Below are 18,296 nucleotides of genomic sequence, written 5' to 3'. Positions count from 1 at the left end.
AGTTTCTCCAAACTCTCCTCATAGCTAATGCCCTCCAGACCAGGCAACATCCTGGTAAACCTCTTCTGTACTCTTTCCAAAGTCTCCACATCCTTCTGGTAGTATGGCGACCAGAATTGAACACATACATTCAAGTGTGGCCTAACTAAAGTTCTATACAGCTACAGCAAGACTTGCCAATTTTTATACTCAGTGCCCTGGCCGATGAAGGTAAGCAAGCCATATGCCTTCTCGATTACTTCTCCACCTGTGTTGTCACTTTCAGTGACCTGTGGATCTACACACTCTGCCTGTCAATACCTTTAAGGGTTCTGCTATTTACTGTATATTTCCTATCTGTATTAGACCTTCCAAAATGCATTACCTCAGATTTGTCCAGATTAAACTCCATCTGCCATCTCTCCGCCCAGGTCTCCAAACGATCCAAATCTTGCTGTATCCTCTGACAGTCCTCATCACTATCTGCAATTCCACCAACCTTTGTGTCATCGGCAAACTTGCTAATCAAACCATACAAGGGCAGGAGATACATGGGAACACCACCACCTGCAGGTTCCTCTCTAAATCACTCATCATCCTTGGATGACTTGGATCCATGACTTGGATCTGTGTATCATCATTCCTCAGTGTGGATGGGGCAAAATCATGGAACTCCTTCCCGAACAGCATGGTGGGTGTACCTACATCTCAGGAACTGCAGTGGTTCACGAATGCGGCTCACCACCAACTCCTCAAGGGAAATTAAGGATGGGAATGAATATTGGCCTAGCCAGTGATGCTCATAATTGAAGAATGAATTTAAAATATCAAGAAGGAACCAGGGGTGAAATTCTCCGTATTCGGCGCGATGTCCGCCGACCGGCGCCAAAAAAGGGCGCAAATCAGTCTGGCATCGCGCCGCCCCAAAGGTGCGGAATCCTCCGCATCTTGAGCAGCCGAGCCCTAACCTTGAGGGGCTAGGCCCGTGCTGGACTGATTTCCACCCCGCCAGCTGGCGGGAAAGGCCTTTGGTGCCCCGCCAGCTGGCGCGGAAATGACATTGCCGGGCGGCGCATGCGCGGGAGCGTCAGCGGCCGCTCACGGCATCCCCGCGCATGCGCAGTGGAGGGGGCCTCTTCCGCCTCCGCCATGGTGGAGACCATGGCGAAGGCGGAAGGAAAACTGTGCCCCCACGGCACAGGCCCGCCTGTGGATTGGTGTGCCTCGATCGTGGGCCAGGCCACCGTGGGGGCACCCCCCGGGGCCAGATCGTCCCCGCGCCCCACCCAGGACCCCGGAGCCCGCCCGCGTCGCCTTGCCCCGCCGGTAAGAGAGGTGGTTTAATCCACGCCGGCGGGACCGGCATTCCAGCAGCGGGACTTCGGCCCATATGGGCCGGAGAATCGCCGGGGGGGGGGGCCCGCCAACCGGCGCGGCGCGATTCCCGCCCCCGCCGAATCTCCGGTGCCGGAGAATTGGGGCGGGATTCATGCTAGCCCCCACCGATTCTCCGACCCGGCGGGGGGTCGGAGAATCTCGCCCATGGTTTCGATGTGACCAGAATAATTACTTTCCCGCCTGTGTTTTCAAGAAGATGGTGAAAGGGTAAATGATGGGTGTCTGCTGAGGGAATGGCTTTATTTTCCTTTGTATAGCTGCCTATTATTTTTATTAGGGGGTCAGTTAGCTCAGTTGGCTGGATGGCTGATTCGTGATGCAGAGCTCCTCCAACAGCACAGGTTCAAATTCCCATACTGGCTGAGGTTATTCCTGAACACTTCTCAACTTTGCCCTTCGGCTGAGGCTTGGTGACCCTCAGGTTAAACCACCGCCATACAGGAGCTGGGACCTCGGCACCGTGAGGCAGCAATGCTCACCTCTGTGCCACCGTGTTGCCCCATTTCATTTATTTTTATCGTGGTTTAACAGATCCCGAGTAGAAAGGGGAAATGGTGTGGTTCTCTGGAATAATAATACAATGAATATTCATGAGGGAACAATCTAGGATGCGCCCTATGACTCACCATGAGCAATGCCAACGGAGGGCCACCATGCAGAATTAATTCTGCCGCACAATTCTCACTGTGGAGCACATCAATCTCCCGTGCTGAGAAGCAGAAAGGCGTGAACTTTACTTTGCCTCGGGCTGCGCTCTGAGAAACTCTGGCTCCAGCTCATACAGATACAAATCAATTCATCCAGAGTAAATCAATTTGGAAAATGGTAGCCCCGCACTCTGGAATGAAAGAGATGGAAAATGTTAGATATGACAGATCAATAAAGCTGCATTTTCATCCTTTGTTCGAGTAATCTCGGTTAATTGCCACTGCTAAACCATGGAAGGCAAACAAACAGCACAGAGCAGCTCGGCACAATGAACTCATCTGTGAGGAGAAGTTTTCTAATTCATCTTAAATTGAGATTGCTAAACTTGTTCAGGGCCCAATTGTTTCTGCCTTGTTTGCTGCGAATAGCAATTTTCTGTCTCCCTCTCCCTATAGCTTAACTGATAATTATCTGCAATTGTTTGGCGCAAAGTCCTGGATTTTGTCCAGTTCGAGTTGCCAATCTGTATAAAAGGTCTCAATCCAGAGGAGGGGACTGAAAATCTTAAACAATCCTTTGGTGACTTTGTCAACAAATAGACCACCTCCTTCGACTGAGCCATTGAACCACAGAATCACCGAACGTTAATGCATGAAACCAGGCAATTTAGCAAATCAAGTCTTTGGCAGTAATAAAAACAAACGATGCTGGAAAAAATTCAACAGGTCTTGCAGCTCTGTGGAGAGACACTGAGGTAAAATTTCAGGTTCATGACCTTTTGTCAGAAGGGTCACAGACCAGAAACTCTGGGCTGGATTTAGCACTCTCCCACCAACGGGATTGAAGGCGGGGTGGGGTAGGTGAGGGGGACATGTTAAATCCAGCAGGTGACCGGTCTGCCCATCCCTGCCCCCACTACAATTAGTCAGTGACCTGCGACTTGAAGGAAGAAGATGGCTCGTTAATGTCATAGCAGTCTGATGCATTTAAGATCACCAAATTCTGACAGCACAGCCCCCCCGCCCCCCCAGTCCTTTCTGTCCTTTGTAATGGAGGTCTATGCGTGACAGAAAGAGAGAGGGTCTGGCCAAACCTTTAACCCTGGACAAACTGACAAAGGACATCAGTTCCTTGGGGCCGAGTTGTATTCAGCCCGGTGGGATTAGATGGACCTAACCTGCTGGAAATGTATTAATGTACTTCAGTCCGACAGCAAGTCAGGATCCATGGGGAAAGGCATCCTCACCCACATCTACACGCAGAAGGGGGAAAGGGAGGAAATTAGAAATTGGCAGCCCATTTCACTGCTGAATGTGGACTACAATATTCTGTCCAAGGTCATTGCCAGTCGGGTCAAGTCTGCTTTGGAGGTGGTGATCCAGCCTCACCCAGCTGCTCCACACAAACATCAGTAACGTAGTTTCAATCAGTGGGTGAGAATCTGAAAGCTTTCTGATTCTGGATTCAGAGTCTGGAGTCAGGCAATGTCTCTCATGTGCCACAATCAACATTCTGCGGAGTCCATCAGGAAGGATGTGGGCATAAAAGGGGTGATGATCCCAGGCAGCGGAGCTGTGCAGGTCAAAGCCTCCCGATTTCACTGCCTCCTGCATGGATCCACTGTCAGCGCCCAGACTGAGGAGCATCTGCAACCATTTAAATGGGCCTCAGGAGTTAAGGTCAAGGAAAGAGCGAGAGGCCGTGTTCTTTGTAAACATGGCTGACTGATCCTTTGTCTCCTTCACTGACAGGTCAGACTACCTGAAGATTCTGGGATATGGTTAGGAGAGACTGGGGTGTTTTCCAAAAACTGGGAGGAACATATGACTGGACATGTGGAAGTGACGCTCCCTCCTTTGCAAATGAAAACCTGATCATCAGGTGCAAGGCGCTCTGGGGGTATAAGGCGCAGGTCTGGCTCATAACCTGATCCTGCATCACAGCAGTCAGCCAAACCATCTTCCACTTTATCATGAGGTCAAAGATGGATTATGAACATACCTAATGTCGCCCCTTGGCTAAACATATGTGTGGCTGAATCAAACAGGGTGTGGACTCTGGGGATGTAAACACCAAGACTCACTCTGTGTTGAGGTTCAACCTGCTCCTAGTGCTGCAAAGGATGAGTTTGGCTACATTGCCATGAAATACTCTAATCAGTTGTACTCTCTGTCCCTCGTGGAACGGTTACTACAGAAAAACACTACTGACAACAAGTCTATCAGACAGTGGTCCACATGTAACATCCTCGAGCCCCTGTGGGAAAAAGGTGTGGTCTATCCTGTTGAATGCAAAGTCATTTGGTAAATTGCCTCATCACCAGAACTTTCAAACAGGCCCCAAGTTGCTGTTTGGTTGGTGGTGAGTCAGAGCACCACTACATTCGGCCCTTTAAGCAGCTGTGGCAGGAAGAATACTAGCACACACCTCTTTCTAGCTTGTGCCTTTGCTAAGATGCTTTGGAAAGAGATGCAGTAGTTTTTGTTGAGGTTCATCCCGGGCAGCTCTGGGACCCTGTACTCTTTAAGCTGCTCCCAAGGATGCACACCAAGACAAACATCAACCATTGCTGGACCATCAACTCAGTGGAAGATGCTCTTTGATCTGCCCGAATCTTGTTGGTCTTCCAGTGCAAAGAGTTGTCCATGATCAAGTGTTGCAGACTGGCACATTCCAAAGCCCAGGACTAAGTGCCGAGAGATGCACTGAAGCTTGGGGCAACCACCAAAAGGGTGCAATGGGGAAAGGACACCACTATAGTACACCAAGGATTTGGAGACTTTGTGAAACTCCTCGGGCTGAGTGCTTGACGTGGAATGTATATGATAAATATTACGCGTATTGTAATTGTGTTGCAGTGGCTCAGAGTGCAACATGCTCTTTGGAGAAAAGTTGAATTTCATTGCACTTTCTGCAGTGTTACTTTAAAATCTTTTGGAATATACATTTTGTGAAGATAATGAAAGTTTTTTAAAAAATGGTGGAACAATTAAAATGTTCTCTGCTGTGGCTTGCAGCTCCTTGTAGCCGCTCTTACTAGGAGATCTGCTGTCTGATATGTCACGCTCGTCTGCCTTGATCATCTATTGTAGTTCATCTGCAACCACCCATCATCCAACTACACCAAGGCTGACCCCTCTTTCTGCTGTCCTCCACTTTGCCCTCCAGCAGAGATCTCTGTAGCTTTTCTGCTCTGATCAAATAGCTGAAATTCTAACATCTTCTTTTCTGAATGTCACTTTTTAAGAGTTATTTTTGTTCTTGCAATTTCATCAACCTCTTCCTTGATCTTATGACATGTACATGGAATTTTAAGCAGAAGCTTCAGCGTTCATTTTTCATAGGCCTCCACTTTCTTCCACAGATCCTTATTTATTGTCCAGGTTTCTGAGACAGACAGCAAAATAGATGGAATTTTTTTTTCCATGGTACAAGCTTGAGTTTTCTTGTTAACACATCCTTCATCTTCTCAAAATTACTTCTAGCTATCTCTCTCCTTCTTAGTTTCGTAAGAAGTCTCACAACACCAGGTTAAAGTCCAACAGGTTTGTTTCAAACACTAGCTTTCGGAGCGCTGCTCCTTCCTCAGGTGAATGAAGAGGTATGTTCCAGAAACATATATATATATAGACAACGTCAAAGATGCACGACAATGCTTAGAATGTGAGCATTTGCAGTTAATTAAGTGTTTACATATCCAGAGATAGGGGGAGCCCCAGGTTAAAGAGGTGTGAATTGTCTCAAGCCAGGACAGTTGGTAGGATTTCGCAAGCCCAGGCCAGATGGTGGGGGGTGAATGTAATGCGACATGAATCCCAGGTCCCGGTTGAGGCCGCACTCATGTGTGCAGAACATGCTTGTGTGACTCGGCCAATGTTGTCTACCTCATACGCTGCAGGAAAGGATGTCCCGAAGCGTGGTACATTGGCGAGATCATGCAGACGCTGCGACAACGGATGAACGGACATCGTGCAACAATCGCCAGGCAGGAATGTTCCCTTCCAGTCGGGGAACACTTCAGCAGTCAATGGCATTCAGCCTCTGATCTCCGGGTAAGCGTTCTCCAAGGCGGTCTTCAGGACACGCGACAACGCAGAATCGCCGAGCAGATACTTATAGCCAAGTTCTGCACACATGAGTGCGGCCTCAACCGGGACCTTGGATTCATGTTGCTTTACATTCACCCCTCACCATCTGGCCTGGGCTTGCGAAATCCTACCAACTGTCCTGGCTTGAGACAATTCACACCTCTTTAACCTGGGGTTACCCTTCTCTCTGGCTCTGTAAAGACTTAATTACCTGCAAATGCTCGCATTCTAAGCATTGTCTTGCATCTTTGAATTTGTCTCTATACATGTTTCTGGAACATACCTCTTCATTCACCTGAGGAAGGAGCAGAGCTCTGAAAGCTAGTGATTTGAAACAAACCTGTTGGACTTTAACCTGGTGTTGTAAGACTTCTTACTGTGCTCACCCCAGTCCAACGCCAGCATCTCCACATCATGGCTTCTTAGTTTCAGTATCGCAGCTACCATCTGATTTGTTATGTTGTAGGTGTAAAATAAGCGGCTTCCTTGTGGTGCACTTGACAAAGGAAGGTTCAGACGTGGAGATAACGTCAACACGTTTATTAAACTATTTACACTTCTATTACTTGGGTTCGACACTACTGTTAATCCTACTATAGCTACCCAGACTGACTAACCAGCTGCTGCAATCCACGTGGTGGGTGTAATATTGAATAAACCCTGTGTCTGTCCTCACTGACTGTCTCCACTGGAAAGAGGCAGATCATGTGTGTGGTGTCCTTTATATATGTGTTGGTGTAATGCCCCCTGTGGTCGTGTCACCTCCTTGCACACCTTGCATGGGACGTGGGATGCTGTCGTTACTCATCTCACATACCATGGGTAGATCCTCAGTAGCTGCTTGTTGTTCACTTGGGTTGGGTAAATTGTCAGAGTCTTCATCTGGTGGTGCAAACAATGTGGGTGGACTGTCATTGTCTTGCTGTTGTCCTTCATTTGGGCTTGGACTGTCATCGTCGCTTTGTTCTTCACTGTAGCATGATAGACCGTCATGGTTGTCCTGCTGTGCACTGGAGCGTGGTAGACTGTCATAGTCTTCTTGCTGTTTACTTGAGCATGGCAGAATTGCATCGTCTGCCGCTAGTTGGTCAAAGGAGGTTGCCAGACCCTCAAGGTCTTGTTCCTGCAAGGACTGCGCGTCGGAGTCTTGCGTTGCTTCTATCGTGGAGGCTGTCCACGAGCTCGCTGCGGAGGCTTGTGACACTGAAGTCACATCTTGTGTGTGCAAGGACTGCGCTCTGGAGTCTTGCGTTTCTTCTATCGTGGAGGCTGTCCACGAGCTCGCTGCGGAGGCTTGTGACACTGGAGTCACTTCTTGTTCGTGCAAGGACTGCGCTCTGGAGTCTTGCGTTTCTTCTATCGTGGAGGCTGTCCACGAGCTCGCTGCGGAGGCTTGTGACACTGGAGTCACATCTTGTGTGTGCAAGGACTGCGCTCTGGAGTCTTGCGTTTCTTCTATCGTGGAGTATGTCCACAAGCTCGCTGTGGAGGCTTGTGACACTGGAGTCACTTCTTGTTCATGCAAGGACTGCGGAGTGGAGTCTTGCATGTCTTCTTTCGTAGAGTTGGGAACCCTGAGCGGTGCGTGGACCACGCTCTGTGTGGCAGCAGGCCGCTCTCTGTGGGCTTGTACTGCTCTCTTAGTTTCAGGCTGCAGCATCATCCTGCACTCACGAATTGGGATGTCATATCTGCTGGGCTGAAGATCCTCAAATCCGAAGAATGAATCCGCGTCTGCGTCGGATTCAATACGGGGGCTGTCAATGTGCAACACGTCTAGTTGCGGTTCGGATTTGGTACTGGGGTAGCCTCCCAAGGTGAAAGGTTCGTCCGTGTCATAGTCTTCTAGGACCATATCATCACTGTTTGCGTCGGAGCTGGCATTGGGCTCGCGAGGTCCAGAGAAAATGTAAAGGTCGGTATCGAAGTTTTCAAGGTCAGAATCATCGGTTTGGCCGTAGGTATCTGCTTGTTGCAGGGTTCTTCGGAGGTTAATTTCATTCCCTGGTTCAATTTGAGACATTGTGCTGTCATTCCAGGTGAAGGAAGGTTGTTTTACGGCTTTAAAATATATTTTCTTTGATTTGGGATGTTTCCCCTTTAAATGGACGTGGTCTGGGGCCTCTGATGTCATGACGCATGTGACGTACTGCGTAGGAAGTGATTGCGCATGTGCAGATCGCGGTTCCTTTACTGAAGGCCGTTTTCGTGATTGCGCATGTGCAACGTCTCGCGCATGCGCAAACGGACCTTCCCTGGGTTTTGTTGCTGGTTGTCACTGTACGCTGAGGTATGGCTATATGGATTGAAACAGTTCACTCTGGTACCATGATTTGTTATGTTTATGTGTAACATGAGCGGCTTCCTTGTGGTGCACTTGACAAAGGAAGGTTCAGACGTGGAGATAACTTCAACACGTTTATTAAACTATTTACACTTCTATTACTCGGGTTCGACACTACTGATAATCCTACTATAGCTACCCAGACTGACTAACTAGTTGCTGCAATCCACGTGGTGGGTGTAATATTGAATCAACCCAGTGTCTCTACTCACTGATTGTCTCCACTGGAAAGAGGAAGATCATGTGTGTGGTGTCCTTTACATATGGGTTGATGACCATGGGACATATGGGTTGATGACCATGGTGTGGTCATGTCATCTCCTTGTGTATCGTGAATGTCTATTGGTCGTGTCATATCTACTTGATCTATTGGTTGAGTGTGTGTGTGTGATGTCTCTTGTGCTCTCTCTAGTGCCTAGCTAGCCTACATGTATTTACATTGATGCACATCACCACACCATCTTCTGATATTATTTGTCCTAAATAGACAAATTATCTATTGTTTCTAGTGTGATACCATCCACTTCAATCTTCACCCTTGTTTCTTCTAAGGTATTCCATCTGATGACCATTCTTTTTGTCTTTTTTGGTTCATACTTGATCCGTATTCTAAATTGATAGATTTTACTTGATCTATTATATTTTGTAGGACCTCTACTGAACCTGCAAGTAGCACTGTGTTGTCAGCATGCTGCAAGTTTGTTATGTTCTTGCCTGCAATTTTTAACCTTGGAAGTACCCCTAATTCTCCAAACATTTGTCCTGTGCAGAGATTGAATAAGTTTGGCGACAGTACACAACGTTGTTGTATTCCTCTCTTCACTTGAAACCTATCTGATTGTCCATCTTCTAGCCTGATGCTCGCTATTAAGTTCCAATATAGGCTCCGGATGAATTTCACACCTTTACTGTCAATTTCACATTTCAGGAAAACGTTTTTAATGTTTTATTGGTTTTCACATTTTTATGTTACACATTTCAGTTTGTAAATTAAACGACAAGTGTGATGTCTGTGCATAATATCAAACAAAAGCAACCAAGGTGAAATTAAAATTACAAAAGAGAGATAGACCAATGCAAAACACAAACAAACGAGGATCACTGTAAGTATGTACATCTACATGTCCCGCAACCCTCCTCTGTGGCTGTGGGCCCCATTTGGCAGATCTGCCTCAGTTATCCTGCCTGGAGTTGGCCCCAACCTGCATTTCCTCGTATATTGCTGCTCCCTCTGGTCCTCCGCTTGCCCTTGGGCCTGTCCCCTGCGGCTATGCACCCTTTGTCCCGCAATCTGTTTTATGGGCTTTTGCCGCCCCCCCCCCCCCCCCCGGCCCCCTTCTCTTCCTGCCCCCTTCTCTTCCTCCCTCACCCCCCAAGCCCCTTTCCTTTCCTTTACGATCTGTGGCTCGTCTAGGAACACATGTATTAGCTTTTGGTGAAAAACATGTTCAATGGTTTTTCATAGGCCAGGAGCAGATGTGAATGTTCTGATTTACTTCTAAATATTCATCTTAGATTATTCTTAGGTTAAATATTCCCTCTCTTACTCCTACTCCAGGTCTAAATCCAGACTCAGTTTCACCAACTTCTGCTTCAAATACGTTAAGATTTATTTTATTATGATTATAAAGCTCAATTTCATGAGATGACTCACTAAGCTTATGGATCTAAAATGATTGCACTCTATTGCTTTTGGTAACTTAACGAATAATGAATGTCTCAATCACTTGGAATGTATCCGTTGGTTTATATTTGATCACAAATTTCTGTAATCACTTCTAATTCTGCTTCTCCAAGGTCTTTTGGATTTTCTGTTGTTACTCCATCTTGCTTATTCTGTACTCCTCAATTTCTTTAAAAAACAAGTTTCCAATTAAGGGACAACTTTAGCGTGACCAATCCACCTAACGTGCTCATCTTTGGGGTGTAGGGATGAGATCCACGCAGATACGGGGAGAATGTACAAACTCTACATGGATCGAGACACACAGAGATCTGGGCGTGCAGGTCCACAGATCCTTAAAAGTGGCAGCACAAGTGGAAATGGTGGTAAAGAAAGCATATGGAATGCTTGCCTTCATAGGACGGGCAAAATAAAAGCTCGCAAATTATGTTAATTATATAGAACGTGGGTTAAGCCACATTTGGAATACTGTATCCAATTCTGGTCACCAACACTACCAGAAGGACGTGGAGGCTTGGAGAGAGTACAGAAAAGGTTTACCAGGGTGTTGCCCGGTATGGAGGGTATTAGCTATGAGGAGGGATTGAATAAACTGGGATTGTTCTCCCGAGAGGTACAGAGGCTGAGGGGCGACCTGATAGAAGTTTATAAAATTATGAGGGGTATAGAACATCAAACATAGAACATTACAGCGCAGTACAGGCCCTTCGGCCCTCGATGTTGCGCCGACCTGTGAAACCACTCTAAAGCCCATCTACACTATTCCCTTATCGTCCATATGTCTATCCAACGACCATTTGAATGCCCTTAGTGTTGGCGAGTCCACTATTGATGCAGGCAGGGCATTCCACACCCGTACTACTCTCTGAGTAAAGAACCTTCCTCTGACATCTGTCTTATATCTATCGCCCCTCAATTTAAAGCTATGTTCCCTCGTGCTAGACATCACCATCCGAGGAAAAAGGCTCTCACTGTCCACCCTATCCAATCCTCTGATCATCTTGTACGCCTCAATTAAGTCACCTCTTAACCTTCTTCTCTCTAACAAAAACAGCCTCAAGTCCCTCAGCCTTTCCTCATAAGATCTTACCTCCATACCAGGCAACATTCTGGTAAATCTCTTCTGCACCCTTTCCAATGCTCCCACATCCTTCCTATAATGCGGCGACCAGAATTGCACGCAATACTCCAAATGCGGCCGCACCAGAGTTTTGTCCAGCTGCAACATGACCTCATGGCTCCGAAACTCAATCCCTCTACCTATAAAAGCTAACACACCGTAAGCCTTCTTAACAACCCTCTCAACCTGGGTGGCAACTTTCAGGGATCTATGTACATGGACACCGAGATCTCTCTGCTCATCCACACTGCCAAGAATCTTACCATTAGCCCACCACTCTGTATTCCTGTTATTCCTTCCAAAATAAATCACTTCACACTTTTCTGCATTAAACTCCATTTGCCACCTCTCAGCCCAGCGCTGCAGCTTATCTATGTCCCTCTGTAACTTGTAACATCCTTCCGCACTGTCCACAACTCCACCGACTTTAGTGTCATCTGCAAATTTACTCACCCATCCTTCTACGCCCTCCTCCAGGTCATTTATAAAAATGACAAACAGCAGTGGCCCCAAAACAGATCCTTGTGGTGCACCACTAGTAACTGGACTCCAGTCTGAACATTTCCCATCAACCACCACCCTTTGTCTTCTTCCAGCTAGCCAATTTCTGATCCAAACTGCTAAATCACTCTGAATCCCATGCCTCCATATTTTCTGCAGTAGCCTACCGTGGGGAACCTTATCAAACGTGGGGAACCTTATCAAACCTTATAGATATGGTAAACAGTTGGAGGCTTTTTCCGAGTGCGGAAATGACAATTACAAGGGGGCACAAGTTCAAGGTGAAGGGGGATAGGTTCAGTGGAGATGGGCAGTGGAAGTTTTTTACACAGAGGGTGGTGGTGGCCTGGAATGCACTGCCAAGTGAGGTAGTTGAGGCAGATACATTAGCGACCTTTAAGACTTATCTGGATAGACGCATGAACAGACGGGGTATAGAAGGTTGGTCTAGGTAGGACCTGTGATTGGCGCAGGCTTGGGGGGCCGAAGGGCCTGTTCCTGTGCTGTACTGTTCTTTGTGACTCGGGACCTGGATCAAACCCGGGTCCTCAGCTCCGTGAGGCTGCAGTGCGAACCACTGCACCACCGTGCCGCCCGTACTCATCAATTTCGAAGCATTCTTTACCTCTTGATATCATAATGTTTGGTCCATTGTTTGCCTTTATATCTTGAGAGACCTTGAGAGATTTGGATTATCATACAATTCACTTCAATATTCTATACATCCTTTTGCAATGACATCCCTTTCAAACACTATTTATCATCTTTAACTTTAATGCATCCACTATCTGTAGTTAGCTTTTTCTTTCTATCTGTGAAAGATTTCGCATTCTGGTGCATAAGACGTTTTGTGATTTCTTCCCAGCTCCAGTGCCAATCACACATCACATTATACCATTTCTCTTTAGCATTTCAATTTCATCTTTTTCTCTGCCATTTCTATCTTCATTGCTAGTGTCTCATCTGTCACTACTTCATTTGTTTTTGTTTTCCTTTCCGTTTTGGTAATATATCTTTTGCAGCATTCTCTCTTTCCTATTTTTCATTTTGCTTTCTCTTTCCATTTCTTGTTCAAAGATCTCTGCACTGCTTCCTCAGCTCTGAGGCATTTTTTAACAGTGAATGCTTCTCTAACGGTCTCGTCCTTCAGCATGTCAATGCTAAATCGTTGCACATCTTTTTCTTTTTGGATATGTTTAGTTTCATCTTAATTTTTGCCACAGGGAGACAACCATCTGAATTTATATCCACGCTGGGATACAAATGAATATTCTTTATGCTATTTCTCAAATATTGTTTCACCACCACATAATCTATTTGATTTCTGGACACGATACCTGGGCCCTTACATCAATTGGTTGCTTGAAGAAGGCGGTTGCCACCATCAACTCATTTTCTTCACCGTCTCTCTCAATCCTTTGCCATATTTATTGACGTGGGTTCCTGCTATTCCTCCACCAATTTCGGATTTAAGTTACCCATTACAAATATCACATTGGTTGATTTGACTTGATTATAACACTTCAGGATTTCATCATGGAATCCCTCTATTTCCTGCTCGATGTCATTGGGGACTCGATGTCATTGGGGATGGGGCTCGGTGTCAATGAGGACGGGGCTCGGTGTCAATGAGGGCGGGGCTCGGTGTCGTTGGGGGCGGAGCTCAATATAATTGGGGATAGGGTACGATGTCATTGGGGATGGGGCTCGGTGTCATTGGGGTTGGGGCTCGATATCATTGTGGTCTTGGGTCTGGCGTAAATGTTTGTGGCAATCAGATCAAAAGATTTTCCTTTGATCTCAATCTTCATCACTCTCTAGGGCAGCACGGTGGCGCAGTGTCTCATGGCGCCGAGGTCCCAGCTGCGATCCCGGCTCCGGGCCACCGTCCATGTGGCGTTTGCACATTCTCCTCTATGTCATTGGGGGCAGGGTTCTATGTCATTGGGGCGGGTTCTATGTCAATGGAGATGGGGCTCAACGTCATTGGGGGCGGGACTTGGTGTTATTGGGGATGGGGCTCTACGTCATTGGGGGCGGGGCTCAACATAATTGGGAATAGGGTAAGATGTCATTGGGGATGGGGCTCAGTGTCGTTGGGGTTGGGGCTCGGTGTCAATGAGGATGGGGCTCGGTGTCGTTGGGGGCGGAGCTCAATATAATTGGGGATAGGGTACGATGTCATTGAGGATGGGGCTCAGTGTCGTTGGGGTTGGGGCTCGGTGTCAATGAGGACGGGGCTCTGTGTCGTTGGGGGCGGAGCTCAATATAATTGGGGATAGGGTACGGTGTCATTGGGGATGGGGCTCGGTGTCATTGGGGTTGGGGCTCGGTATCAATGAGGACGGGGCACCGTGTCGTTGGGGGCGGAGCTCAATATAATTGGGGATAGGGTACGGTGTCATTGGGGATGGGGCTCGGTGTCATTGGGGTTGGGGCTCGGTGTCAATGAGGACGGGGCTCAGTGTCGTTGGGGGCAGGGCTCAATATAATTGGGGTTAGGGTACAATGTCATTGGGGTGGGGCTTGGTGTCATTGGGGACTCGATATCATTGGGGATGGGGCTCGGTGTCATTGGGGATGGGGCTCGGTGTCAATGAGGACGGGGCTCAGTGTCGTTGGGGGCAGGGCTCAATATAATTGGGGTTAGGGTACAATGTCATTGGGGATGGGGCTCGGTGTCAATGAGGACGGGATCAGTGTCGTTGGGGGCAGGGCTCAATATAATTGGGGTTAGGGTACGATGTCATTGGGGTGGGGCTTGGTGTCATTGGGGATGGGGCTCAGTGTCGTTGGGGTTGGGGCTTCGTGTTATTGGGTATAGGGTACGGTGTCATTGGGGATGGGGCTTGGTGTCATTGGGGATGGGGCTCGGTGTCATTGGGGATGGGGCTTGGTGTCATTGGGGATGGGGCTCGGTGTCATTGGGGATGAGGCTCGGTGTCAATGAGGATGGGGCTCGGTGTCGTTGGGGGCGGGGCCCAATATAATTGAGGATAGGGTACAATGTCATTGGGGATGGGGTTGGGTGTCATTGTGGATGGGGCTCGGAGTCATTGGAGGTGGGGCTTGGTGTTATTGGGGATGGGGCTCTATGTCATCAGGGATGGGGCTCTATGTTATTGGGGATAGGGTCCTATGTCATTGGGGGTGGGATTTGATGTTATTGGGGGTGGGGCTCTATGGCATTGGGGGGCGGGATTTTATGTTATTGGGGTGGGGCTCTATGTCATTGGGGGTGGGATTTGATGTTATTGGGGGTGGGGCTCTATGTCACTGGGGGCAGGGCTCAACATAATTGGGGATGGGGCTCTATGTCATTGAGGGCAGGGCTTGACATCATTGAGGATGGGACTCTATGTCATTGGGGGCAGGGCTCAATGTCATTGGGGATGGGACTCAGTGTCACTGGCACGGGGCTGTATGCCATTGGGGGCGGGGTTCAACACTATTGGGTTGGGCTCAGTGGCATTATGGGCAGGGCTCAATGTCATTGGGAATGGGGCTCGGTGTCATTGGGGATGGGGCTCGGTGTCAATGAGGACGGGGCTCAGTGTCGTTGGGGGCGGGGCTCAATATAATTGGGGTTAGGGTACGATGTCATTGGGGGTGGGGCTTGGTGTCATTGGGGATGGGGCTCAGTGTCGTTGGGGTTGGGGCTTCGTGTTATTGGGGATAGGGTACGGTGTCATTGGGGATGGGGCTTGGTGTCATTGGGGATGGGGCTCGGTGTCATTGGGGATGGAGCTCGGTGTCAATGAGGACGGGGCTCGTTGTCGTTGGGGGCGGGGCTCAATATAATTGAGGATAGGGTACGATGTCATTGGGGATGGGGTTGGGTGTCATTGTGGATGGGGCTCGGAGTCACTGGGGGCGGGGCTCGATGTCATTGGGGATGGTGCTCTGTGTCATTGGAGGTGGGGCTTGGTGTTATTGGGGATGGGGCTCTATGTCATCAGGGATGGGACTCTATGTTATTGGGGATAGGGTTCTATGTCATTGGGGGTGGGGCTTGGTGTCATTGGGGGTGGGATTTGATGTTATTGGGGTGGGGCTCTATGTCATTGGGGTGGGATTTGATGTTATTGGGGGTGGGGCTCTATGTCATTGGGGGCGGGGCTCAACATAATTGGGGATGGGGCTCTATGTAATTGAGGGCAGGGCTTGACATCATTGAGGATGGGACTCTATGTCATTGGGGGCAGGGCTCAATGTCATTGGGGATGGGACTCAGTGTCACTGGCACGGGGCTGTATGCCACTGGGGGCGGGGTTCAACACTATTGGGTTGGCTCAGTGGCATTATGGGCAGGGCTCAATGTCATTGGGGATGGGGCTGAATGTCATTGGGGCGGGGTTCAACATCATTGGGGATGAGGCTCTATGTCATTGGGGATGAGGCTCTATGTCATTGGGGATGGGGCTCGATGTCATTGGGGTTGTCTGAATGTCACTGGGGACGGGGCTCAATGTCATTGGGGTTGTCTGTATGTCATTGGGGATGGGGCTCAATGTCATTGGGGTTGTCTGTATGTCATTGGGGGCGGGGTTCAACATCATTGGGGATAGAGCTTGATGTCATCGGGGGTGGGCGTTTCGTCACCAGGGGACAGGGTGTGACTTGGGGCCCCCGCAAAGAGGGAGAGGGCAGGTCCCTGAAAAGTATAAATCTGCCTCTGGCTACACTCCTCGCATTGAAAGGTAGAATGGAGGGTCCTACCACCTTGTGTTTAATGTGATTGAGCCGACACTACGACACAACCAGGCCAACACAGCGAGGTTAGCGACCACCTTGGAGACCTTGGTGCAAGATTTCTGTCCTGCACTGCTGCACGACATGTTCTCCATGGTGCAGGCACTTTGGGGATCCACAAATGCCAACGTCAGAGGACAGTGGGGGTTTTCGAGCTCACCCCAGCTGTCCCTCTATCTCAAGGAGGAACCAGGGGTCTGAGAATTCAGGAGCAGTTGGTCCACAGCCTGGGCCATCCACCCAGATGACCCCGGGCGTACCCAGCCCATCCGAATCCCCTCTTCCTGTGACCACTTCCGCTCCAGCTCCAAAGACCAAGGAGGGTGGCACTGCCACACAGCAGGACCTCGAAAGCAGGCCGGGGGCTTCCAGGTCTCGGAATTCCAGAGGACGCCTGACAAGGTCATCACAGATTACAGGACGTGGCAGACAGCACGCTGGGGTTGCACCAGGATACAGCAGCAGCTCAGAAAGTTTCAGAAGGTCTAGATGCACAACATGGGCACGGGTGTTAAGTATTTGTAGGTAGCGTTCGCCTCTGTAAATAATCTCTTACTAATTGCACTCTTTCTATGGCTCCTTGTTCTGATGAGATGTCTTGCTATAGTGCCTGCCTGAAAACATGAATCCAGAGCTTCCTTCACGTGTATCTGTCAGGTTGCCAGCACATTGGTGACATCGACTCAGTGACTGAACACATTTGTGACGCCTATCTCTCTTTGTCTCTAACAATGTTCAGGGTTACTCTAACTCATCCCAGTCATTGTCAATGTGTGCTCTCTGCACATGTTGTCCTGCTGATTGACCCCATATTCCAGTCACCTCAGTCTCCAGTGACACTGAACCTCAAGAATACAGATCACCTTAAATCAGGAGGGGTGAAACTCTCCGCGTGACATCGCCATGATATGACCAGGTCGTTCAGAGTAAGCCAGCTGCCATCAACCGCACTGGAATCAGACATTCACAGTAGTTCTTTGAAGAACAATGGACTGTCCCCGCCGCAAATCATCATCCTCACCCTCCTGCAATGTGGACTATGAGCAACCCCATGACATGAGCGATATTATTGAGGGCGTGCTCTACCAGCAGTCAGATGGGAGAGCAATGCTCATAGAAGGGAGGTAAGGATGATGGGATATCCTCGGTGGTTCAAATCATCACCCTCCATGAATCGGTTGTCTATGATGGGGTTCCATCATGTCTGGCTTTTACCACTGTCTCATGGGCGACATCCTCTCCCTCCAGAACCTGCTCTTCCTCGTCCACCTCGACATCCTCCTCACCTGAGTAAATGTGCCGCTCCTCCATCTCCTCCTCAGGCAGCTCCTCCCACTGTTGAAGTGGCAGGTTGTGCAGGGTGCAAAAGCCAACCATGATGCATGACACTCTCTGCAGATTATATTGCAGTGCTCCACCAAACTGGCCCAGGAACTGGAACCTCATTGTCAGCATTCCGATGGTCTGCTCCACTAAAGTGCGAGGAGCAGCATGGGCCTCATTATATCTAGTCTCTGCTACATCTGGTGGCCTTCGCACAGGCATCATCAGCCACATCCTCAGGGGGGGTGCTCCTTGTCCCTGAGGAGCCAATAGTGTGGTCGCTGTGGACCCTCAAAGGTGCCAGGGATCTGAGAGTAGCTCAGGATGTATGAGTCGTGAACACTCACGGGGAGCAAGTGCACACCTGGTGGATTCGCTTTGCAGACCAGCTGAACATTCAGGAAGCAGAAGTCCTTGCGGTTCACGAACTGCACTCCTTGATGCCATGGGGATCTGAGA

At 48.8% G+C, this 18,296-nt stretch overlaps 1 protein-coding gene across 1 annotated transcript in view; it reads right to left on the bottom strand.

The window, feature by feature from the left end:
• The window catches only part of LOC140422053 (DNA mismatch repair protein Msh6-like), a 141,044-nt gene extending 122,973 nt beyond the window's left edge, over nucleotides 1-18,071 (bottom strand). The window contains 1 exon segment of the mRNA XM_072507068.1: nucleotides 17,730-18,071. Coding sequence (XP_072363169.1) covers nucleotides 17,730-18,071 — 342 coding nt within the window.
• Nucleotides 18,072-18,296: the final 225 nt, after the last annotated feature.

This window comes from Scyliorhinus torazame, chromosome 1, assembly GCF_047496885.1.
Source record: "Scyliorhinus torazame isolate Kashiwa2021f chromosome 1, sScyTor2.1, whole genome shotgun sequence".
NCBI classification, from domain to species: Eukaryota; Metazoa; Chordata; class Chondrichthyes; order Carcharhiniformes; family Scyliorhinidae; genus Scyliorhinus; species Scyliorhinus torazame.
Note: the sequence above shows the minus strand (reverse complement) of the source record. Positions and strands in the feature narration are given on the sequence as shown.